This window comes from Ursus arctos, unplaced genomic scaffold (assembly GCF_023065955.2).
Source record: "Ursus arctos isolate Adak ecotype North America unplaced genomic scaffold, UrsArc2.0 scaffold_1, whole genome shotgun sequence".
NCBI classification, from domain to species: Eukaryota; Metazoa; Chordata; class Mammalia; order Carnivora; family Ursidae; genus Ursus; species Ursus arctos.
In genome coordinates, this window is record NW_026622763.1 from 57,605,324 (window position 1) to 57,632,192 (window position 26,869).

General features: G+C 34.4%; 1 protein-coding gene across 17 annotated transcripts in view; it reads right to left on the bottom strand.

Annotated features, from left to right (window-relative positions):
• Positions 1-26,869, bottom strand: part of SESTD1 (SEC14 and spectrin domain containing 1) — a 156,962-nt gene that overhangs the window by 52,849 nt on the left and 77,244 nt on the right. For all 17 annotated transcript variants that reach the window (XM_057316498.1, XM_057316455.1, XM_057316504.1 and 14 more), the window contains 4 exons: positions 9,410-9,523; positions 8,100-8,197; positions 5,851-5,906; positions 3,516-3,727 (listed from right to left, as the gene is read on the bottom strand). In XM_057316498.1, coding sequence (XP_057172481.1) covers positions 3,516-3,727; positions 5,851-5,906; positions 8,100-8,197; positions 9,410-9,523 — 480 coding nt within the window. The remainder of the gene's footprint in view (positions 1-3,515; positions 3,728-5,850; positions 5,907-8,099; positions 8,198-9,409; positions 9,524-26,869) is intronic.

Consider the following 26,869-nt stretch of genomic DNA (forward strand, 5'->3'; position numbering starts at 1 on the left):
GATATTTGCAAATGACATATCTGACAAAGGGTTAGTATCCAAAATCTACAAAGAACTTATCAAACTCAACACCCCCCAAAAAAGTAACCCAGCTAAGAAATGGGCAGAAGACATGAATAGACACTTTTCCAAAAAAGACATCCAGATGGCTAAAAGACATATGAAAAGACACTCAACATCACTCATCATCAGGGGGATACAAATCAAAACCATGATGAGATACCATCTCACACCTGTCAGGATGGCTAAAATTAATAACACAAGAAACAAGAGGTGTTGTCGAGGATGCAGAGAAAGGGGACCCCTCTTACACTGTAGGTGGGAATGCAAACTGGTGCATCCACTCTGGAGAACAGTATGGAGATTCCTCAAAGGGTTAAAAATAGAGCTACCCTGTGACCCAGCAATTGCCCTACTAGGTATTTACCGAAAGGATACAAACATACTGATCTGAAGAGGTACATGCCCCCCAGTGTTTATAGCAGCATTATCAACAATAACCAAACTATGAAGAGAGCCATCTGTCCATTGACAGAGGAATGGATAAAGAAGACGTGGTATTGGGGTGCCCGGGTGGCTCAGTCATTTAAGCATCTGCCTTTGGCTCAGGTCATGATCCCAGTGCCCTCAGCAGGGAGCCTGCTTCTTCCTCTCCCTCTACTCTTCCCAGCACGCCCCCTCCCCGCTCATGTGCTCTCTCTCTCTTTCTCAAAAAACCAAAATCTTAAAAAAAAAAAAAAAAAAGATGTGGTGTGTGTGTGTGCACACACACACACACACACACACACACACACTGGAATATTACTCAACCATCAAAAAGAATGAAATCTTGCCCTTTGTAATGACATGGATGGAACTAGAATATATTATGCTAAGTGAAATAAGTCAGTCAGAGAAAGACAAATACCATATGACCTTACTCATATGTGGAATTTAAGAAACAAAACAAATGAACACATGGGAAGGGGTGGGGAAGGAAAGAGGGAAACAAGCCATAAGCAACTCTTAACAACAGAGAACAAACTGAGGGTTGATGGAGGGAAGTGGGTAGGGGATGGGTTAGCTGGGTATTAAGGAAGGGCAATCATTGTAATGAGCACTGGGTGTTATATGTAAGAGATTAATCACTGAATTCTACTCCAGAAACCAAAATTGCACTGTATGTTAATTACCTAAAATTTAAATTAAAAAAAAAATTCGACATGTCTAAAACCAAACTCATGATTCACCTAAAACCAAATCCTGTCCAGTGTTTCCTAACTGGACAACAAGACCACCCATCAAGTCTTACAAGTCAGAAAAATGATTCATCTCTGATATTTTCTTCTTACCCTTACTCCCACCACTTTCCTTCTTGGGACTTGGCACAATTGCAATTTTACAACTATTTGTGTAATTATGTAATAATGCACCATAAAAGTGGGGATGTGGTCTATTTTTAATCACAATTATATTCTACCTAGCACAAAGTCACACTATTGTAGACATTCATTTTTTGAAAGAGTGAGCAAATAACATATTATTTATAGAAAATTCATTATATGCTAAGCACTAAATATTTTATAAACATTTTCTTTAATCTTTGTAGCAGCCCTATTAAGTAGGTATTACTATTGCTGTTGTCATCCTCAGTTTACTGAGGAGGAAGCTAAGGCACTGAGAAGTTACATTTCCTTCCCAAGAGTAAACAACTTGGAAGTAGTAGAAAAAGGCGGACCCATATCACGTGAGAAACTTGTATACCACTAAGCTATTCTATATTTATGGTTTTCAAAGATACTCTCAAGCTACTTGGCTGAAGTTTACCTAGGTTTAATACTATCTATAACTTATAAATATGTTTCATAGAAAAAGTTATCTACAATTAATGTATGCTTGGAAATCTTCAGTCTATATGTGGCTATCATGAGAAAGACTAAATCTTTTTGCCTGGAATTCAAGATCTTCCATGATCCAACTTCTTCCTTCCTTTCAAGACTTCAAGACTTTTCCACTCTAACACCCTGATGTTCTAGTCAGGGGTCAGCAAACTACTGCCTACAGGCCAATTGTGACTACCCATTATTTTTGCAAATAAAATTTTATTTTAGCACAGCCACACACATTTGTTTATACGATGTCTACACACTACAAGAGCAAAACTTAACAGCCATAGCTATAAGAACTATACAGTCCACAAAGCCTAAACATTTACTATTTGGTCCTATTTTTTAAGAAAAGTCTGCCAACAACGGGACCTGACGTATAGACTAGAGCCTAGTACAACGGAAACGAATATAATAGATACCATTAATCAAGCACTGGATTCTTTCAACAAACCTTTCAAAAGAGGTCTTGTTACCCTTGTTGCAGTTAATGAAAGAAGGAAGGAAGGGAAAGAAAGAGAGGGATGTTAAAAAAGAAGGAAGTCCGTTCGAGGTACAGGTGTGTGAATAATGTGACCATGATCACAGTGAGTGGAGGAACTGGGATTTAGATCATACTTGCTGACCATGCTTTATGATTCAAAGGCCAAAAACTTCCCATGGAGCCTTACTGCTTCTTTTTTCCTCAACAGAGCTTGGAATTTCATGCTACTAGTGTTTATTTATGCTACTCTTTCTCCTGCATAAAATGCCAGTTCTCCTTTAAAACTTAAAGGAGGTGCCTGGTGAAATCTTAACACATTCTTGGAGAAAAAGCTCAACTACTACCTCCTCTGCTAAATCTTCCTAGATTATCTGCAGCCAGGGGAATAATCCCTCCTATAGATGCCCACAACACTTCTGTCATCTCCTTTAACACTTAAGACTTCATCCCCTTAGCTTAATGATAGCAAAAACTAAATGCACCTTTATATTCTATAGAAAACCTAGCACAATGTCTTCTACATTTCATTGCTGGATTTTTAAAGTAAAATATTTAATATTTATTTCTTAATTCAACAGAGGAAAATCAGAACATGGTCTAAATAACAGAAATGTCTTAGTATTGAGTTTTAGTATTTTTAGCCTACTGTTTTTATACTGTTTTCTAAAAATCAACTCTAAAAGGAACTAAAACTTAGTAAGTATTAAATACATTAAAGGTTTCTATCAGCATCAAAAATAATAAAATTTAATATTAAAATTCCTTATATGTCATCATTTTTCTAGGAAAGAAAAACTCTTCATAATGTCTAAATTTAAAAAAAATAACGAGTTATTAGAATAAATCAATTATCAATAATAAAATGTTATTTATTACAAGAATACAGAGACCACAGATATTTTCCAACAACTAGTTACTTTTAAAGTTCATAAAGATAGAGTGAGATGAATGCTCAATGTCATCACTGCAGAAATAATATTGCTTTAATGCAAATACTATTTGTAAAAATGTACATAAAATAGTTTCAGTCTATTTTGATAGGACTCAGGTTCTCTATACAGTATAATAAGGCTTAGTATAAAATCAGTCACACAGTAGAACTTATTTTTAAAAACTCTAACATTTAGAATTTTTTTAAGTTAAATATATTCAAATCAAGCACCTACCTGCATCACCTTCTGCTGAATCTCCTCTAACTGTGTACGCTTACTACGTTGCCTACAAACTTCCTGGTAGCGAGTATACTGTTCTCTCAGTGAATCTAATAATTTCATAACCTGTGGCTGGGCCAGCAGTTCATCATCCATAGGAGACCATGAGACCCCTCCATCTGAGCCATTAAATCGACGCTGCTGTAATTCGGACAACAATTCATGCCCTTTAAGAATGAAAGATACTTATAATTAATATCCATAAAGAAATACAATTGTTACTTCTCAATCTCCTCAATTTTAGTCCCTTATTTTTAGAACCTATCTGCCTATATGTCTTTCTAACTATCTACCAGGTCATAATTACTGAAATGCAATTTTTAAATTTATATAGAAATAAATAGGAAATAGCATATTTTAGTATATTAGTATATTTATATATGTAATATATATTATGAATGTATATACTATATATGCTACACTATTTAGCGAATACATGGCTTTTTTTTTTTTCGATATCTCTTTGTCATCACATTCTTGTTATTGGTGGACTCATTATTCAGGAAATTGTGCCAACCAATACTCTTTCTCTGTAGAGCACAATTACACTCTGGGATTTCTGTCTAGTATGGTACTAACTAGTATAATCTATCTGATGGTACTAATCAATACTAAGCAATATGTTGTAGGATTTCAGTATTAATCCATACCCTTAATCAAAGTATCTAAAACAAAAGCTGACAGTGTAACAAATGTATGATTAAAGGGAGAAAGCTTTATTACTGGTACAAAGTAAAATTTAAATAGTCCCTAAGGAATCCCTACAACATACTAACTGTGAAACATGAGGGACTATACTAGGGTAAGAACTTCATTCAATGTTATTCAATTACAGCAAAGTCATGTAAGAAAATCCATCCGTGCACGAGAAATTAAAACTGCAGAATATGCAACATCTAAAACTGGAATTTTAAAAGTGAATAAATTGCAAACTGTTTTTCCAGGATGATACTATTCCAATTATTACCTAAGGACCAAAAATATATGCAGATACTTAAATTCTCTTCATCTTTACTCAGAAAAATGTCTTAAATTTAAATGACTTTCAAACTTAGAAACAGAATTTTTATCATGATTTGAAGGTATTTCCAATTTCTAAAATATAACCAAAATCGTTCTAAAACTCTCCATTTTTATACTCTCTTTTTATCCCTGCTTTAAGAGTCAACAGCATCTAAAGAAAGAAATTAGTGGCATATAAAGTTAATTTCAAAACACAAATTTAAAAAGCTTCTTAATTCAAGGGCTTCAGTAGCTTTCAAAAATGTTAAATACAAACATGGAATTAAATTTAAACCTGGAGCAAGCCATATTTTTACTGGCAGTCTACTGTACCTGCTCAACACGTAGGAATTCATAGATTACAATTATTTCTTTGTTCTCTAAGGAAGAAAGATCTATATCATACCGAAAACACTTGGCACAATGGAATCACTACAATGTAGATATTCAGAATTTCTTTCTTTACATTACATGTTATAATTAGAACTGTTTTAAAGACTTTTACGAAGTATATATTCACACACATTTTATATATATATATACACACACACATATAAAGCCATTAAGATCAGAAGTCATTTATTTTTTCTTTTACAATTGTTATTACTCTTAATGTTTTCCATATGGAAACATTTCCATTAGAGAAGCAGCACCACATAATGATTTCAAGGACTATACTTTGAAACCAAACTGCTTTGGTTCAAGTCCCAACTCTAACATTCCTAGTTGTGTAACCTGCTTAAGTTACTGAGCTTTTTTGCCTCAGTTTCCCCATCTTAAAATTGGGATGATAATAGTAACCTGTTTTTAGTGGTATGGTGACACAGTTTAATAGTTATTCCATCCAATAGTTATGAAAAGTTTTTTCGTATCTCTAAGCCTTAGCTTCCTCAAGTAAAAAATAGAGAAAGTAATACTAATTATCTCAAGAGGTCATTAAGGAGAATGGAATATGAAAATACAATCTTAGAACCCAAGGAGTATTCAATAATCCTCGTAGCAATCCAATGAAATTGAAACTTAACTTACCTCCATTTCACAGATAAGGAAACAAATACAAATATTTCAAGGGAGAAATAATTTAACAATTTATCATTATTAATACTTTCTAAAAATATTGTAAAGTATATCAACACAGTTAGGTTAAACCAAAGACCAGTTTTAAAATTCCCCTTGAGTTTCTATCACGTAATACATGCTTAATCAATGTTTATTTCATGAACCAATCAATATATGATTGGTTTATTGGATTATGATTATCACCGATAAACACATTTTTTAATCTTACCTGTCTGAAGAACTGTTTCAGGATCAACTGATGGAAGAAAGTTTAAATCCACAGACCTGGCAAACACCACAAGAATAATTAAAAAAAGAAAACAACTATATTTTTATCTAACCTAAGAAAATCCTTTATATATGCATATCAAAACAGGAGCTTATGGTATGGAAATCTGAAGCACACTACTCTACCAGGCTAATACCCTTAAGCATTAAGAAACCAATTAGAGGTAATTAAATACTAGTAGCCCCCCCAAAAAGCTATGTGATAAATCACAAAATACACTGCTTGAAAAAAAGTTTATTATTATTATAGTATTATTTCAAATACATCGAAGGAATCCATTTTAGTATTTTCCCACTGCATATTTATTCCAAAATGAAATGTGTAACTATATAATAACCCAGAAATGTTAACATTAAAAATGCATGGAGCGATCCTCCAATTAACGTTCACTTATCTACAGCAACCTTTGAGAGCTACAAATAGTCTCTGATATTCACGTGCGTGTGCATCCCCAAGCAGTTGTACTCTCTTTCCTGTACTAATTGTGCTTCATTTGCAGTTGGACCATGCTCTGTATTTTTTAAAACACATATGGAAAGCAGAAAATGAAGAAAAGATACAGTACATGGCAAATCAAAGCCTAGGACCTTGCTGCTGTAACTGACAGGTCCTGCTCTAAATCTTTCACTTCTGTTGATTAATCTGGGCCCTCACCTCTTATGTAGCCTGGATGCTTCTGAAGTAATGACATTAAAAAGGTGATGAAAATTTGCAAGAGGAGGGACTTTATTATCTGGGATTTAAAAGAGGGTAAGTAATAACACTTGAGTTCCTTGGGGAGGAACTGGCAAATACAAGATTTTATTTGATACTTCATGTAATCATGCAAACAAGCATTTCCCAAAACACTGAACAAGATATTATTAGATGGAGAAAAAGGGGTCCTGTTGGCATGTAAGTACAGGAAACAGGTTTCTTTACTGCAATGCTTTCTCAGGACCTGTAATCTGTAAATGTTCACAGTCATTCTCAGAGAGGAAAACATGGTAAACAGCATTAAGCTGGGACCATGAACTCATTTTCTACAGGGACTCTCTTAGAGCCTCTTTCCGGAGGAAAATGACTTTAAGAACCATTAAACTTACTCTGCTAGGCTACTCAGAAAGCAAGAGGTTTGGCTAATTTTTGTCAACCAACTCGTGTGACGTTTTCAATTCCTAAACCATAGCATAGAGTGTATGTATTATCTATACAACACGCGTATTTACGTGCATGTCAAAATTTCACATTTTATATTTTTATATGGTATCTACAGGACAATAATATTCCTAAATGCTTTCTGTGACTAACTAGATTTCCATTCAAACCATTTGTTTTCACATTTTCACTTTGTTTTAATCAAGACGTGGTGTTAAACCCTGACCTTCTCACATCCCCTTTACCTTATTATCTCAGTTAACTGGTATGGGACTATACTAGTATTCAAGGAATAACAACATGCATTTTATCAAGGTTCCATTATATTTTTAAGGTCAGATTCAAAAGACATAGGCAGAGATGAGTGCTGATCCTTTCAAATTTCCTAATGAAAAATTACTGTTCTAGTGACCACTTTGTTGAGAGACCAGAAAGGATTAATTTGCTTCCTAAGGAGCTTTTAACCTGGGGAGAGGGATTTGGCTTACCAACAAAAAAATGAAAATTGTTAAGGTTGTGAAGTTCAGTGGAAATCTGTTAAAATGATAAATCTAAATAGTTACATTTAGATAATACAACTGAACAATTACTTCGTTCAGTGTCATCAACACTAAATTCTCCAAGTTAAACTCATAAATATATTTTATAAGGACATAGGAGTTCTAGAAGGTAGACATTTAAGAAGTATTTAGATGAGGTTATAATAATTTTATTTCAAGCTGCAACCTTTTCCATACTCTTCACAAGCAAAGTAGAACTCTAAAAAGAAAATGGTTTCATTTTGAAAACATGTTCTTGCAAATAAATTTTTAAGGTAAAAACATTTTATTCATCAAAATGTCTTTTGTAAAGAAACTTTGATTCAAATCAAGAAATTATACATGTAAAGCAAATTCTCATGAATTAATAAATAAATTTAATTCAACTTTTGTATGCCAATTTTGATTGGAGAATTGCTTACATCTTACTTTTAGCTTGCATTAATAGAGGTATCGTTCATCAGGTTAATCATAGCTTTGCAAAGGTATAATTGCATGACACCAGCCACCTACCTTTCTTTCTCTTGCTGATTTCCTTTATCACTTCCATTGTTAATCAAAGCAAGTTCATCTAGTAATGATGTAGATTCCTTTGTAAACTTCTCAAAAACCTACAATATAAGACTTTGTTAACATATTAAGAATAATCTTAAAAGTTAATGTTTACATAAGGATTTCAGTTAAGATGAATAGAATTAGCCAGGCAGAATTCCCTTTTCCTCTCCTGATGTCACTTCATACAATTGAACCACCAGCGCACAACAACTTAGAGAGAAGACAAAACCCCCTTCTAGAACAATGAAGAGTTTCAATGGATAAGGAATTTTTAAAATTTAAATAGAGTAAGAAATTATTTTTATTTCTCAGACAAGTTTATTTTTCTTCCTGTGTTTTGTGAAGAAACATCTGCACTAGTAACAGTTTTAACTACATGAACATGATTTAGACCATTATTAATCTTCTAATTCCAGTTACAGAATATTTCTTTATGTTCTTCTATCACCAATCCATACTGGTGGCATATAATAGTTCAAGAGTTTTATATATGAGCATGCAGCATAAAAATAAATTAGTTATAACTTTAACATGATTTCTTAAAATATTTCTAAAAAAGGATTTGTGCAAGTCTGTTTATAGTAAAGGGGACACTCACTTGACTGATACCACTGTCCAAATATGATGGAAATTGGTTATCCATTCTGAAATATCCAAGTTTATTATTCTTCAATAAAATTAAGCTTATACAATGACTCTTGAACAACATGTTTTTGGGAAGTCAAAAGTTATATACAGATTTTCAACTCGAGAGAGGGTTAGGGCCCCCAACTTCCATGTCATTCAAAGAATAACTGTAATTTAAACTGAGTTAATTATAAGTTGTTCTTTTAGTCCCCAGTAGTTTGATTAAACAATGCCATAGCATGCAGAGGAATTGACTTCAGTCTGGCCAAAGATACATTTTCAGAAATGAAAACCTTAACCTATCAAACTGCTCTTCAATTCAAGCTGATGTTTAAATATCCTCTCTGAAAATGGTACATCAAATAGATTACCTCTCAGGAAATTATGCTACTCTGTCATTCAACTAAAATATTCACAATTTTGACTAGTAATACTGCTACAAATGACAACAGCAAAAGCAAGCACTTACGAGTCTGAATACAGAGTATTTGCCTTCAAGCATTATGCTATCATGTGGTATGCACTACATTTTATTTTTGTAACAAAGAACAATCTACATGTTAGTTACTTAAAATGATAAAGTTATCAAAATATGTCTTATTTGTATGTAATAACATTTTATCTCACTGTAATATACCAACCAGTCTCTTATTTAACCAGTCCATGTGATCGTAGGTGAGACTCCCACCAAAATCTTCTGTTAACTGGCATGGTTCTATGTAACGAGTCAATTTATTGGCAGACACTAAAATAACCTATAAAAGTAAAAAGAAAAGACCATTTAGTAAGCCAATGTTAATGGCCATGAAAGCAATAAGGAGGTAAATCAGGTTAAAATATGCAATACTGTTTCTAAAATGATGATATATTATCATGTATTGAATTAATACAAGATTAAAATACATTAACAGAAGCATTTAAAATCAATTCAAAAGTTGTGGATACCTGCTAAGAATAAGCTATTATAAACCATATATAATACCACATTTTAAAACATGAGACACAGCTGAGATGAAATATTTTCAAAATTTTATCAATATTAATAGCTTCTTGGTAATAAAAATCAATTCCTTTGATACAATATAATCAGCAAAAAAATTTTCATACAGCCTTAAAATTAGCTAATTCAATAAGGTGATAAGCACAAATAATAATAAATCTAGCAATCAAAAAACTATACCCTTTAAAGTTTCTATAACATTTTTTGATTATATATTAACAAAACATGTCCTATAATACTAGAGTAAAACTCAGGATAACATATACTAATATTTAATTTGAAAATCAAAACTAAAAAGCAGGGAGAAGTTCAAAGAATTCATAAACTTGAAATTTACATATTAAGGTGATAAACTTTTAAAGCTGAACTTTAAAATATTTTAAGTACAAATTATAGAATGACCTAAGAGATCACCATTCACTAAATAAAATTTCAAGAGGATATACAGGAATATAAAAGAAAATATATGTGTGAGAGAAAGATAATCAAATGGTAGTGTTAATGCAAAAATGATACATGAAAATTTTAATCCCCCCCCAAAATGTGCTAGTAAAACAACATGTTTAATATGTCTGGCTGGAAAGAGCACCATTCACACCCTAACAATAACAAAAGCCAGATAATCTATAAAATTAATAACTTTTGTGGAACTTTCTCAGAGAGCCAAGGTCACAGAAAAATCACGGACTCTGAAAACAAAGAAAAGACAGCACCATAGAGGGAATGGTGGAAGGGGAGTCTACAAAGTGGCATGAGCAAAGTTTTTGGGGATGATGGAATTCTTCGGTATCTTGACTGTGGTGAAGGATTTACAACTATATGAATTGGTCGAATCTCATAAAACTGTAGGCTAAAAGGGGTGAACTGTACTGCATGTACACTACTGTTCAATAAAGCTCACTTTTTAAAAAATTTAAAAAAAGATAACAAAAACAACGTAAGAAGGACTTGTGGGCAAACTACTAGAGAAAGAAAGAAGGAAAAGAAAAATTCAGAAACATACCTAATATGCAAAACTGGGTACATCCATACCATATATGAAGTTATAATATAAACATTAAATGAGAGGAAATTACCAAAACTGCAAACTACTTTACTAAAGGGAGGAGGGATAAATCATCTTAGTAAGATAAGAAAAACAAGGTATCGGGGCGCCTGGGTGCCTCGGTTGGTTAAGCCTCTGCCTTTGGCTCAGGTCATGATCCCGGGTTCCTGGGATCAAGCCCCACATCAGGTTCCCTTCTCAGAGGGCAGTCTGCTTCTCCCTCTCCCTCTGCCCCCCTTCTGCTTGTGCTTGCTCTCTCTCTCTAATAAATAAATAAAATCTTTAAAAAAAAAAGTTCATAAAACTATCAAGGAAAAATGGATCCCATCATAATAATTAAAGTTTATAACAAACAGCTATTGATAATAATATATTAAGTAACTAAAAGCCATAAACAGCTATTGATAATAATATATTAAGTAACTAAAAGCCATAAACATTTATACTAGAAAAGAAAGGGTAATGAATAATGAATTAAGTGACCTACTTAAGAAATTTGGGTCAGGGAGTAGTGGGAGAACAAAGGAATAAATCCAAAGGAAACAGAAGGAAGAAGGTGAAAAAATAAGAAATTAATAAAGCCAAAAGCTGTTCTTCAAAAAAACTAAAATAAAATTGATAAATTTCTGAGATGATAAAGAAGAAAAGCACAAAAAATAATAGTAAGAGTGAAAAGAACACAGCTACATTGACAGCAGTGGCTAAAAAAATAATACAGACACAGAACAATTTTGTGTCAATAACTGCAAATTTAGAAGAAATGGACAAATTCCTATAAGAAATCATTTATCAATATTGACGTCAGAAAAAATAAAACACTTATGCCAACGAAGTGAAGTGAATCACTAGACTCTTTCCATTTTCAGTAATCATGCATTAGTGATTATTTTAATATTGCTATTCTGAGGTCATTTGATGAGGAAGAAAGCAAATGATTAATATAAGACATTCTAATTCTGCCACTCCTGAGGTCCTTGAGAAAATGGAATTCCTGAGAAGGAAGATGTTAACAGGGAAAAAGTTATGCTTATGCTCTTCAATTTGAGTTGGAAGTATCAGTTTAAACTCATGATGTATTTCATCTTAAATAAAAACACACACACTATTCTCATACACAAATCTAGTTCTGACCACTGACAAGTTTAGAAAGGATGACCGGTTCTGTAGAAATGCACACCTCTAGCATCTGGACTGCTACCTCCAAATACCATTTCCCTTTAAAGGGAATCAGGGCTCCCTGGGGAAATGGCCAATTCCTGGTCTTGGGGGCTAGAAACATTCATGATGAGCTTAGACCATCTTCTCATCCAGGTATCAACAGATGTATCAAAGACTACTTGGGTTGTGCCAAAAGGCTTGAAAAGGCTTCCAATGGCCAAAGACTGAACAATTTGCATATCAATAAAATAATAAATGCCATATTTTGAAACATTAAATATGTTTAATTCAATGAGCTCATAGTGATACAAAAGAAATGATCATCACTGGACTACACTGGGGAATAAATTTACTTTGTTGAAAGCTAGCAAATACAGGGAAATAGGCATTTATCTGACCTTTCATATACAAACTGTACCACTGAGTAAACAATCAGTGAAGGTAAGTTTCTCATGATTGATGTGTTCCAGTTAGTGAACGAAGAAAGAATAGAACTAGAACATTATCATTTTAAATCTTTACTAAATCCAGGCACTAAACATAAAGGGCCACTAGCATCACAAAAACAATAATCATTACGAGTTTCATGATCAAGGAACACATTACCACTAATGAATAACCATGGAAAACATAATCAAACATGAAGCTTATCAATTGTCTAAATCCAACTATCAATTTATAAAAATACAGAGATTCAAAAAGGAAGAAGAATATGTTAAACTACACCACACAGATGCTTGCTGCAATGAAAAACTATAAGACAAACAACAACCTGGTCTCTTCAAGAAAAAAATACATAAGAAAGGAAAAAGAAAAATTAATATTAAGGAGCTTTATTTAATGAATTAATATAGAATCCCACAACCAATAGTAAGAGAATTACATATCCTTTTCAAGTAAGCATTAAATATTCAAAAACTTGACCATGTATCAGGCAATAAAGAAAGCCTTGGTATATTTCAAAGGAACTAATTGATAATATTCTGTCACCACAATGAAATTAAGTTAGAAATTAATTAATCAAATCAGAAATCGTTAATAAGATTTTAAGACCCTATCTACTTGGAAAGGGATCTCAACCAATCACAATACGTCAACACTATTTGGATCCTGATTCAAATCAATCAATCTGTATATGCATAATTTATATATAAATTTATAAATAAATTTTAAAATATTATTTATGTATTTTGTATATAGCTCAATCCTTTTATTATATTTATTAAATATAGCTACTTGGTTTTAAGGAATTGTTTCTTTTAAGGTATAATAATGGTATTGGGTTATATTTTTTAAAAGAATCTTAATGTTTTAAAGACACATAGAAAATATTTACAAATAAATTCAAATGTCTTCAATTTCCTTCCTATAATATCCCCATTCTTAAGGGTAAGAATGGGGCAGGATGGACCATGGTTTGACAGATGCTGGAACTGGGTTTAGGAATGCTTGGAGTTAACTGTAATATTTTGTTTACTTCTTTAGTGTTCATAATTCTTTATAACAAAAATACTAAAAACCTAAAATACATACATACATATATACATATATATTCTCTTTATATATATATACTCTCTTTTAAAAGTATCTTTTCAGAAAGAAAATGTCCAGCCAGTTTGTAAGTTTTAAAAATCAAAGAACAGATCATTTCAATCTTTTTTTAGATAGATATATATCTATCTACACATACATAGATAGATATATATAGATATATTTAAGATTTTATTTATTTATCTGACAGAGAGAGAGAAAGACAGTACAAGCAGGGGCAGCAGCAGAGAGAGAGAAGCAGGCTCTCTGCTGAGCAGGGAACACTCCCAACTCATTTTATGAGACTAACATTGATACCCAAGGACAATCTGAGAAAAGAAAAGACCATATGACTTGCAAATATCAAGTATTAGCCAGTATCAAGCAAGGCTGTGGAGCAGTGAAAATTTTATACACTACAAGTGGATATATAAATTAGAATGCTTTTTTGGAAAGCAGTTTGGCATTATCTTAAAAATCTGAACATTTATATAACCTATGCCTGGATAATCTGCAAACAGAGAAAACCTCATACATGTTTTATCAGGAGACATGTACAAAAATGTTTGTAGCATATCATTTATAATGGCAAAAGAATGAAAACAACCCAAATATCAACGAACAGGAGAATAAGTGGACTGTTTTTATTCACACAGCAGAATAACATTCAGCAATTAGAATGAATCAACTACATTTACTGCAAGAATACACAAGAACCTTAGACATACAATGAGTGAGAAAAAGCTGGTCAGTGAACATTAAAATCATACCATTTTTAAAAAGCTCAGAACCAAGTGGAACTAATACAATATTAAGTAATAAATATTATCTTTAAATAGCAACTCTACAGATACAAATGTAAAATAACAAAAGATAAACACTCATTTGAAGATTTTCTTTCACATTTAAGTTTTTAATACGCGCGCGCACACACACACACACACACACACAGAATGAGAAAATGAACAAAGGATGGATAAATACAAATAAATACCTTTATTTTGAGGTATTGATATTTGGGTTCTTAGGTTGGGTCGTGGGTATCCAAGTGTTTTAGTATTAAGTTTTGTATTTATATATAAGTTTTTTAAAAATATGTACCAAATACTATATTAAAAAACTGAAAACAGAATCAAGGAAGAATCAAGAGAAGGGAACGACTAACAGCAGGAACACGATGAGATCTCAAGTGCCAAGTGAAGAAAGTAACTTCTCCAAGGCAGCATGCAAGGAGATGACAGGGAAAACAAAGGAAATTCTAGAGATGGTAGTAACAGAAAAGCTGAGGGAGGTTATATGCCTTTTTCCCCCATTTAAAAATTAAAAGAAAAGATATAGAACATCAAATTACATTTTTGGTTAGTTTAGTAACAGCAAACTATATTATGCCTAAATGGCAATTAATGTAATCTCTCTTGTATGAGTTTGGCATATCTCAATTTCACTGTTTTCCTGTTTAGGTAACAGTAAGAGCTAATTTAAAATAAACATCTTAACATTTTTTTAAATAAATATCTTAGAATAAAAACACAGAAAAATGTTATCCTTTTATTGAAAAACTGATCACAGACAGCTTTATCCTCTTTTTCCAATGTAGCTTATTTAGACTAGTTCCTAGAGACAGGCATGATGTTGAACTGTAACTCTAAGTGGAGTCAGGCCACAGGAATGATCTCATCTGCCAGCAAGTCCTTCTGGGATCTAGGCAGATACTTTCACACAGTCAGCTCCTAGGGAGGGCCTTTTCCTTTCTCCAAAGTGCCTAGCAATCTATTAACTAGATAAATACTAACAATGAAACAGAAACATGTATTTACGATATGAGGAAATAAACTACTTTGCTAAATTGAGCACCAATTCACATCGGAAAAGATATTTCCAGAACACTCTCTCCTGGAAAGACAACTAAATAGAAAACATAATGAATGTAAAATATAATGAATGGTCTCTCTGCTCTTCTACTGTGCCTTATATGGCACAATAGTCTATTTAAACACTGAAATAGGAGTTAAGATGGCGGAGGAGTAGGGGTCCCCTTTTTCAGCTGGTCCCCTGAGTCGAGCTGGATAGGTACCAGACCATCCTGAACATCCACAAAATCAGCCTGAGAGGCAGGAAGATCCATCTGGATGTCTACAAATGAACATCTCCAGCGATGAGTCTTGAGGTACGAAGCGGGGAGCCGAGAACGCGCGCACAGATATCGGAAGATAAACGGAAGGGAGAGGGAGCCGCCGCATTCGGGCACCAGGAAGAGGTAGCCACCTGCACAGGGGAGCGGGCAGACTCACGGACCGGCACCCGCGAGAGAGCAGACTGAGACCGTGAGCCGGAGAACGCGCGAGACCAGACTGAAAACCGGAGCTCTAGAGTGCGCGAACCACACTGAAACAGAGCTCCGGAGAGCACGTGGGTGGCTAGAGGTGTTAGAAACACAAAGGACAGAGATGTGCTGGCCCTGGAAGTGAGGGCTGGGACGTGGCTGTGGGGCACACATCCCGGGATGCTGCAGGGTTTAGCAGCACCAACAGAAACAAAGTAGCCAGAACATCAGTGGAGAACAGTCTGTGATCCCTCTATTATGAAACAGAGTCTGAGATTCGGCTACTGCTGCTCTGACTCTCAGAAGAGGCACAGCAAACCACCAGGGAAAGCCGCCAGAGAACATAAGCCTGGAAATACCAGCTCACAGTGTGCCCAACCCCATCCCGCCTCGCAGGAGACACGGAGACTCTACCCAAACAGGGTTGCCTGAGTACTGGTGTGGCAGCCCCTCCCCCAGAAGGCAGGCTGAAAAATCAAGATCCCTAAGGTCCCTATAAAACAAGTGCACACTGCCTGGGTCCTGGTCAATAATTTGGGCTCTGGACAACCCCGCAACCTCTCCTCATCAGAATGACGAGAAGGAGAAATCCACCCCAGCAAAGAAAAGACAATGATTCTGTGGCCTCTGCGACAGAACTAATGGATATGGATATAACCAAATTATCAGAAATGGAGTTCAGAGTAACAATGGTCAAGATGATGTGTAGACTTGAAAAAAGTATTAACGAAAATGTTAATGAGAATATAGAATCTCTAAGGGCAGAAATGACAGCAAATCTGGCAGAAATTAAAAATTCTATAAATCAAATGCAGTCAAAACTAGATGCTCTGACGGCCAGGGTAAATGAGGCAGAAGAACGTATCGGCGAATTAGAGGATGGGTTAGTAGAAGAGGAAGGCAAAATAGAAACGTGGCTCAAAAAAATCCATGCTTAAGAATGCAGGTTACGGGAGATTACTGATTCAATGAAACGTTCCAATGTCAGAATCATTGGCATCCCCGAGGGGGTGGAGAAAAATAAAGGTAGAAGAGATATTTGAACAAATTGTAGCTAAAAACTTCCCTAATCTAGCAAAGGAAACAAGCATTCGTGTCTAAGAGGCAGAGAGGACCCTTCCCAAGCTCAACCACGAGAAACCTACACCACATCATGTCATAGTGCAATTCACAAATATTAGATCCAAGGATACAGTATTGAAAGCAGCCAGGGCAAAGAAATTTCTCACGTACCAAGGCAAAGGTATCAGAATTACGTCAGACCTGTCTACACAGACCTGGAATGAGAGAAAGGGTTGGGGGGGGGGCAGTTTTAAAGGTCTTTCAGAGAAAAACATGCAGCCAAGGATGCTTTATTCAGCAAGGCTGTCATTCAGAACTGATGGAGAGATAAAGACCTTCCAGAATCACCAGTCACTGACCAATTTCGTAACAACGAAACCAGCCCTACAGGAGATATTAAGGGGGGTTCTATAAAAGTAAAAAGGCCCCAAGAGTGATACAGAACAGAAAGTCACAATGTATAGAAACAAAGACTTTAGAGGCAACATGGCATCATTAAAATCATATCTCTCAATAATCAGTCTCAATGTAAATGGCCTAAATGCTCCCATAACGCCACAAGGTTGCAGATTGGATAAAAAGACATGACCCATCCATTTGCTGTCTACAAGAGACTCATTTTGAACCTAAAAATACATCCAGACTGAAAGTAAAGGGATGGAATACCATCTTTCATGCCAATGGACCTCAAAAGAAAGCTGCGGTAGCAATTCTCATATCAGACAGATTGGATTTTAAACTAAAGACTGAAGTTAGAGATACAGAAGGGCACTATATTATTCTTAAAGGATGTATCCAACAAGTGGATATGACAATTATAAATATATATGCCTCCAACAGGGGAGCAGCAAGATACACAAGTCAACTCTTAACCAGAATAAAGAGACATATAGATAAAAATACGTTAATAGTAGGGGACCTCAACACTCCACTATCAGAAATAGACAGATCACCTAAGCAGAAAATCAACAAAGAAACAAGAGCGTTGAATGCCATACTTGATGAGTTGGACCTCATAGATATATATAGAATACTACACCCCAGAACCAAAGAATACTCATTCTATTCTAATGCTCATGGAACATTCTCAAGAACAGACCATGTTCTGGGCCACAAAACAGGTCTCAACCGATACCAAAAGACAAATTATTCCCTGCATATTCTCAGACCACAATGTTTTGAAATTGGAACTCAACCACAAGGAAAAATTTGGAAGAAACTCAAACACTTGGAGATTAAGAACCATCCTGCTCAAGAATGATTCGATAAACCAGGAAATCAAAAATCAATTTAAACAATTTATGGAGACCAACGAGAATGAAAACACAATGATCCAAAACCTATGGGACAATGCAAAGGAAGTCCTAAGGGGAAAAGACATAGCCATCCAAGCCTCACTCAAAAGAATAGAAAAATCTAAAATGCAGTTTTTATATTCTCACCTCAAGAAGCTGGACCAACAACAGAGGAACAGGCCTAATCGACGCACAAGACAGCAGTTGATCAAGATTAGAGCAGAGATCAATGAATTAGAAACCAGGAGCACAGTAGAGCAGATCAACAGAACTAGAAGCTGGTTCTTTGAAAGAATTAATAAAATTGACAGACCACTGCAAGACTTATCCAAAAGAATAGAGAAAGGACCCAAATTAATAAAATTATGAATGAAAAGGGAGAGGTCACAACCAACACCAGTAAAATTGGAAGGATTATTAGAAACTTTTATCAACAGCTTTATGCCAATAAATTAAGCAATCTGGAAGGATGGAGGCCTTCCTGGAAACCTATAAACTACCAAGACTGAAACAGGAAGAAATTGATTTTTTAAACAGACCAATTAATTATGAGGAGATTGAAACAGTGATTAAAAACCTTCCAAAAAACAAAACGCCAGGGCCTGATGGTTTTCCTGGGGAATTCTACCAAACATTCAAAGAAGAAATAATACCTATTCTACTAAAGCTATTTCAAAAAATAGAAATAGAAGGAAAGCTACCAAACTCATTCTATGAGGTCAATATTACCTTGATCCCCAAACCAGGCAAAGACCCCATCAAAAAGGAGAATTACAGACCGATTACCCTAATGAATATGGACACCAAAGTTCTCAACAAGATCCTGTCTAATAGAATCCAACAGTACATTAAAAGGATTATCCATCATGACCAAGTGGGATTCATCCCTGGGATACAAGGGTGGTTCAACATTCGCAAATCTATCAGTGTCATAGATTTTATCAACAAGAAAAAAGCCAAAAATCATACGATCCTCTCAATAGATGCAGAAAAAGCATTTGACAAAATACAGCATCCTTTCCTGATTAAAACCCTTCAGAGTGTAGGGATAGAGAGTACATCCTCAATCTCATAAAAATATGAAAAGCCTACAGCAAATATCATTCTCAATGGGGAAAAGCTGGAAGCCTTTCCCTTGATCAGGAACACGACAAGGATGCCCACCCTCGCCACTATTAGTCAACATAGTACTAGAAGTCCTTGCAACAGCAATCAGACAACAAAAAGGGATATAAGGTATCCAAAATGGCAAAGAAGAAGTCAAACTGTCTCCCTTCTCAGAAGACATGATACTCTATATGGAAAACCCAAAAGAATTCACTCCCAAACTATTAGAAGTTATAAAGCAATTCAGTAATGTGGCGGGATACAAAATCAATGCTCAGAAATCAGTTGCATTTCTATACATGAACAATGAGACTGAAGAAAGAGAAATTAGGGAATTCATCCCATTTACAATAGCACCAAAAACCATACGTTACCTTGGAATTAACTTAACCAGAGACGTAAAGGACCTATATTCTAGAAACTATAAATCACTCTTAAAAGACATCGAAGAAGACACAAAGAAATGGAAAAATATTCCATGCGCATGGATCGGAAGAATTAACATAGTTAAAATGTCCATGCTACCCAGAGCAATCTACACTTTCAATGCTATCCCGATCAAAATACCGGGGACATTTTTCAAAGAACTGGAACAAATCGTCCTTAAATTTGTGTGGAACCAGAAAAGGCCCCGAATCACCAAGGAACTGTTGAAAAGGAAAAACAAAGCTGGGGGCATCACAATGCCGGATTTCAAGCTGTACTACAAAGCTGTGATCACAAAGACAGCATGGTACTGGCACAAAAACAGACACATAGACCAATCGAACAGAACAGAGAACCCAGAAATGGACCCTCGGCTCTTTGGGCAACTAATCTTTGATAAAGCAGGAAAAAACATCCAGTGGAAAAAAAGACAGTCTATTCAATAAATGGTGCTGGGAAAACTGGACAGCTACATGCAAAAGAATGAAACTTGACCACTCTCTCACACCATACACAAAGATAAACTCCAAATGGATGAAAGACCTCCATGTGAGACAGGAATCCATCAAAATCCTAGAGGAGAGCATAGGCAGCAACCTCTATAACATCGGCCACAGCAACCTTTTTCATGACACATCTCCAAAGGCAAGAGAAACAAAAGATAAAATGAACTTGTGGGACTTCATCAAGATAAAAAGCTTCTGCACAGCCAAGGAAACAGTCAAAAAAACTAAGAGGCAGCCCACGGAATGGGAGAAGATATTTGCAAATGATGCTACAGATAAAAGACTGGTATCCAAGATCTACAAAGAACTTCTCAAACTCAATACATAAGAAACAAATAAACAAATCATAAAATGGGCAGAAGATATGAACAGACACTTTTCCAACGATGACATACATACAAATGGCTAACAGACACGTGAAAAAATGTTCAAAATCATTAGCCATCAGGGAAATTCAAATCAAAACCACACTAAGATACCACCTTACACCAGTTAGAATGGCAAAAATGGACAAGGCAAGAAACAACAATTGCTGGAGAGGATGTGGAGAAAGGGGATCCCTCCTACATTGTTGGTGGGAATGCAAGTTGGTACAGACACTCTGGAAAACAGTGTGGAGGTCCCTTAAAAAGCTAAAAATTGAGCTACCCTGTGAGCCAGCCATTGCACTAATGGGTATTTACCCCAAAGATACAGACGTAGTGAAGAGAAGGGCCATATGCACCCCAATATTCATAGCAGCATTACCCACAATAGCTAAATCGTGGAAGGAGCCGAGATGCCCTTCAACAGATGACTGGATTAAGAAGTTGTGGTCCATATATACAATGGAATATTACTCAGCTATCAAAAAGAATGATTTCTCAACATTTGCTACAACATGGACGGCACTGGAGGAGATAATGCTAAGTGAAATAAGTCAAGCAGAGAAAGACAATTATCATATGGTTTCTCTCATCTATGGAACATAAGAACTAGGAAGATCGGTAGGGGAAGAAAGGATAAATAAACGGGTGGTAATCAGAAGGGGGAATGAAGCATGAGAGACTATGGACTCTGAGAAACAAACTGAGGGCTTCAGAGGGGAGGGGGGTGGGGGAATGGGATAGGCTGGTGATGGGTGGTGGGGAGGGCACGTATTGCATGGTACACTGGGTGTTATACGCAACTAATGAATCCCCGAACTTTACATCGAAAACCAGGGATGTACTGTATGGTGACTAACATAATAAAAAATTTAAAAATAAATAAATAAACACTGAAATAATCTCTTGAAAAATCCCTCTATCATGTCCCTTATATTATAATTTAACTTTTAATGATGTGTTATTCATTTGTTCAACGTTCATTATTTAATAGGAGTTAAATTTATTTTTAGAAATATTATTTAGTAGAAACTATGCGTTCTTGTCCTGAGAATAGAAGGATAAATAAGATACATTTCTATAAAGGAAATTAGCTTTTTATTTCTGCAGTATTCCAGAGAGAGTTGTGCAATGCTTTCACAAAAAGTAGTAGATTAAAGTTTTCTGGCTTATTTCTACAGCCTTTGTTAAAAATACTCTAAATCTAAATGTTGTCCCTTTGATGTAATAGCACAGAGAGACAAAGGTTTTACTAGAATATGCCAAACGATTTCCAAATTCCTGTCTTACGTTAAACACCATTATAATTGAAAGGATATTGAACTAGGAGCCAATCACTCCAGGTTTGTCCCCTAGCTCTGCCACAAATTCACTGACGTTGTAAGAAGTCAACCTAAAGGAAATCACTCCAGGCTTATTTCTCCAAACTGCCAAAGGCACCTGCATTAAACTATCTATGATGTCTCTTTAAGCTCTTAAGAGGATTCTAATGAGTTGTCATCCTATACATTTAACTTGGGCCATTCTCTCTAATACATGACCTATCTTGCCCAGTGAAGAGAATTTGCCACTTTCTACACACACTGGTCTCAAAAAAAAAAAAAAAAAAAAAAAAAAGATGTTAAATATTATAAATAAGAATATAATGTAGAAATATATATTTTGTAGTACCTAAATACATTAAAGTCATTGGTAACAGATTTCAGGTTTAATAAGTCAAAGGGAAAATTTGCAATTATTCAGTTACATGTAGCAAAAGTTTACTTGCATCCAAATATTTCTCTTAAAACCTTTATTCCTAAAATCAACTTAAACGTAAATAGTACAGACTTACTTTCTTTTATGACATAAAATATATTTAAGAATATACTATCTCTTAGGAAATATAATTCATAGAGAAAAAAGTTGGCTAAGATTACTATTATATTTTTACTTATGCAAAACAAACAATAAACAAGGGAATATCACAATTATAGACACCTGCATAAAACTCACTTTCTTTATCATTAGAAAATATTTTATACAATCTATATTATAAAATTCACTGATGGCTGTTAGAAGTGAAAATAGATCTGCCATGTAGATATACAGAACTGTATCAACAACGAACGTGTCTCAAAGCTAAATAATGTATGTGGAAAAAAAAAAAAAGTTTAAACAATCAGCAGACTGAAAATCACAACCACTTAAAATTAACAACCTAAGGAACTATCTACTGTGATGAAATATCTCAGTTTCCACTGCAATAATGTCATCTCTACTTAAGAGGGTGAGGGTGAGGGTGAGGAGAAGTGCAGAGGAAGCCAGCAAAACACCAATAACTGATTCCATTTTGTTAAATAATGTTCAAATAAAACGAAGGAAGAAAAATTAAATTAAAAGTTTGCAGTAGTAGTAAAGAATCTTACTGTATGAAATGCCAAATATCTAAGTATCACCTTTTTGAAGTGAGCAAAAAAGAAAAAACAAACAAAAAAAAACCCCATAATCAAAAAACAAATGAACAAAAACCATAATCCAAAAAAAAAAGTCCAGTCCTCCCCAATAGTAATCATCACCAAAATTAAAAGCAGTATTAGAAAATAAAGGTCCAAAACATCACTTATGTTTAATCCCTTTCATCCTAAGATTCTCAATATGAAAAAATGGTAAATAATGCCATAATTGCTAAATATTCCAAAGAAATATTTTCTAAAACTACAGAAAAAGCTGTGAAAACCTTAAGTGACTATTTAATAAGAAATAACACTGTAAATTAGAGCAAAAACATTAAAAATTACAAAGACTCAAATGTGTATTATTGTGTTAGAATATTAATTTAAACATACTACAGCCAGTACTTTATTATTTCCTACAGAACTTTCTTTCATATATATAAATACTAACAGTATCAGTTATTCTAATCAAGTGATTGCTGGAAAAGTGATATTCTTAAAAGCAAATCTCCTTAAAAATCAAACAATCCCTTACCTGGGGAAAAGATGGTACCACAAACTCAAGATTTCATTTCTCAAAAAAATATATAAAACAATACATTTTCCTAAAGTATAGAGCATTTCTTAAGACTGGCCAACTGGCAATATTTCCCCCAAAGTTATGAAAATCTCATGAACACTGTTCATAGCATTCTATTTTATCCTTTTTCCCAGAGTACAATATAGAAGTAGTATATAATGAGCTTGTTTTAAGAGAGGATTTACTAAATTATTAATACTAAAAAATACTGAATTAAAGTGAACTTCATTAAATCATCTTAAATATTAAATAACATTATATACCAAAGTAAAAAGACCAATTTTGACTTTTGGCATCTAACAAATGGCATTCATGATCTTTCACTTTAAAATAGTTATGACAGGGACACCTGGGTAGCTTAGATGGTTAAGGGTTTGACTCTTGGTTTCAGCTCAGGTAGTGGTCTCAGGGTTGTGAGAACAAGACCCATGTTGGGCTCTGTGCTCTGCACAGTGTCTGCTTGAGATTCTTTCCCCCTCCTCCCCCTGCTCTCTCTCTCTCTCTCAAATAAATAAATCTTGAAAGTAAACATGTAAAACAAAGAGATATCATAAATCATCTATAAAATTATCTACCTTCATGTTCAATTTTAAGACTACATATAAATTATGATGAAAAATGGTATTATATCTTCAGGGGCACCTGGGTGTCTCAGTCAGTTAAGCATCTGCCTTTGGCTCAGGTCATGATCCCAAGATCCTGGGATCGAGCCCTACGTCTGGCTCACTGCTTAGCAGGGAGTCTGCTTCTCCATCTGTCCCTCCCCACTGTTCATTCTCTCTCTCAAATAAATAAATAAAATCTTAAAAGAGAGAGAGAGAGAGAGAAAAAAAAGAAAAGAAAATGGTATTAGATCTTCAAAAACAGAGGGGGTAATTATTTTCATAACCTAATTTTTGAAATTTCAACTTTTATACTTTAAAAATAATCAGCTGGTTTGGGGTGCCTAGCTGGTTCAGTAGGTTAAGCATCCAACTCTTGGTTTTGGCTCAGGACGTGATCTCAGGGTTGTGAGATCAAGCCCTGTGTGGGGCTCCGCGCTGGGCATGGAGCCTGCTTAAGATTCTTTCTCTCCCTCTGCCCCTCTGCCCCTCTGCATCCCTCTTCAACAAAGAAACAAAATCAGTTGGTTTATTTTTATAATTTTTACATTTCTTTTTAAGCAACTATAAATGAGAAAAGGTTTGCAAGTCTGGCCTGGTAGACTCTTTTATTGTTCATAAATGAAAGTTCAAATATCATTTAATCACACTATATACTACCCTTATTACCATAATTTTTAGAGTACTAAAGACATCATCATATGCTAAATAATAATTTTGATGAAATGAGATTCGTGTGTTAGAAAATCTACCTAAATCTTTGGAATGGGCAGAAGATATTGTTCCTTCATGCAATGCTGGGCCTCTACCTTTGACTGACTTCCCAGAGACTAGCCAGGGACAGAGGTCAACTTACAGATTTTGTTCAGAAAAAAATGCAAATAATTTACGACCAGTGAAACTGATTTCTGTCTAGTGAAATAAAACATAACCTCAACCTTTAGAATTTTTGGATTTGAAGGACATTAACCAGTTCTGTATCTAACTTGGCAATCTTATCTGTCTATAAAAATCCTAAATTCCTTAAAAGCTCTTTGAACAGCACCTCACAAATTACTAATACCTCATTAGATAATGAGCTGCATATGTCTGATTTGTGTTTACTTTATATTTGCATAAGTCATGTTTTTACCTTTATGAAAATCACGCTATAATATATGCTTTATCTATTCAAGATTGTGATAGAGATCGTATTCTGATTTTTATCTAATTTAATTGCTAGATTCGAAGTATTTTTTGCTATCCGTTTCCATGAATATTCTAATAGGTATAGATACTATTAAATTCTTGAAGAAAAGATTAATCAATTACATTCAAAGCAGTTATCATTTAAAGCAGGAACCTAAACTTCAGATCTACCTCTGAGGAAATCTGAAACCTAGAAAACAAGCACAAAGGGAGCCAGAATAAAAAGGTGGAACTATAAAAAGTTAGATAAAAAAGATCACTACCTAAATAAGTTTTTCAAACTTTTGCCAAGTCCTTTCAAAGGAAGTAAAAACCATAAAATTTTTTAATGGTAAATACTACTTCTTCCTCTATTTTATATGTTAGAGAGGTTAAGACAAATTAATGACTAAACCACAATATTTTAACTAGCACATACCACTGCTCAGCAAGTTTGAAGAGAAAGATACTTGCCATATGGCCTTTCATCAAAACATTTGTGAAGGTTTCCTTTAGTCTAGAATCTAACTTATAGAAAGATTCAAAACTTGTTTCTCCTTTATGGTCACTATTTCATCTGTAACTAGAACACTTAATATTTCCTAATAAAACATTCCCGAAAAACCTAACACTGAACCTCTCACTCTGCAGGCACTCCAATATTTCATTTTTTATCTTACTTAATGCTAAGAATGTGTGTGCAAGATGTGAATTAAAAATGTGTTTTTGTATGTCTTTGCATGCTTACTACAGATTCATATGTGTGTATGTGTTTATATACATATTATTTCAATGTGTATGACTGCTTGTATCTGTCAGCTGGGGAATATTTTTTTCACTAAGAGAAAGGAGCTTTCTGCAAAAACTGGCAAGAGACCTAATAAATGGAGGCAGAGGCACTGACAGACGAACATGAAGGACGTCTCTGGTCTTAGATCCTAACATTAGTTAGGCCTCAAAAAACAAAAACAAAAACAACAAAACAAAAAATAAAAAATAAAAACCAGAATCAGATGCAGTATTAAGAAGAGATAAGAGAAGAGAACAATTTAGAATGGTGGCTGATTATCATCGCCAGTAAATAACACTTTTATTACTCTCTTTATTGAATGACAATAAAGAATAAGGTAGAGATCCTTTAGATTATTAGTCTCCCAATTTGAGGATAAGATTAATACCACTACTACTTCAATTTTATCATGTCATTTGATAAACTACAGATACTATCATCTAAGCAACAAAAGCTTTCAAAGCCACCAGCTATAATGCTGCTGAAGGACAAAAGTACATGAATCTCTGAATTGCTAAAAGGAAAACTGGACAGGTAGATACCTATTTCAGAGATAAGACAACACATAAGGAAATATTTAGGTGAGCAACGAGAGAAGAATATTCAATAGCTAATGAAAAACAGAGAAGTGAACAGGAAGAAAGTCACTTAGAAGAAAAAATTTAGGAAAGATGATGAGCAAGGAAATGTGAAATCATGTGGGAAGAACA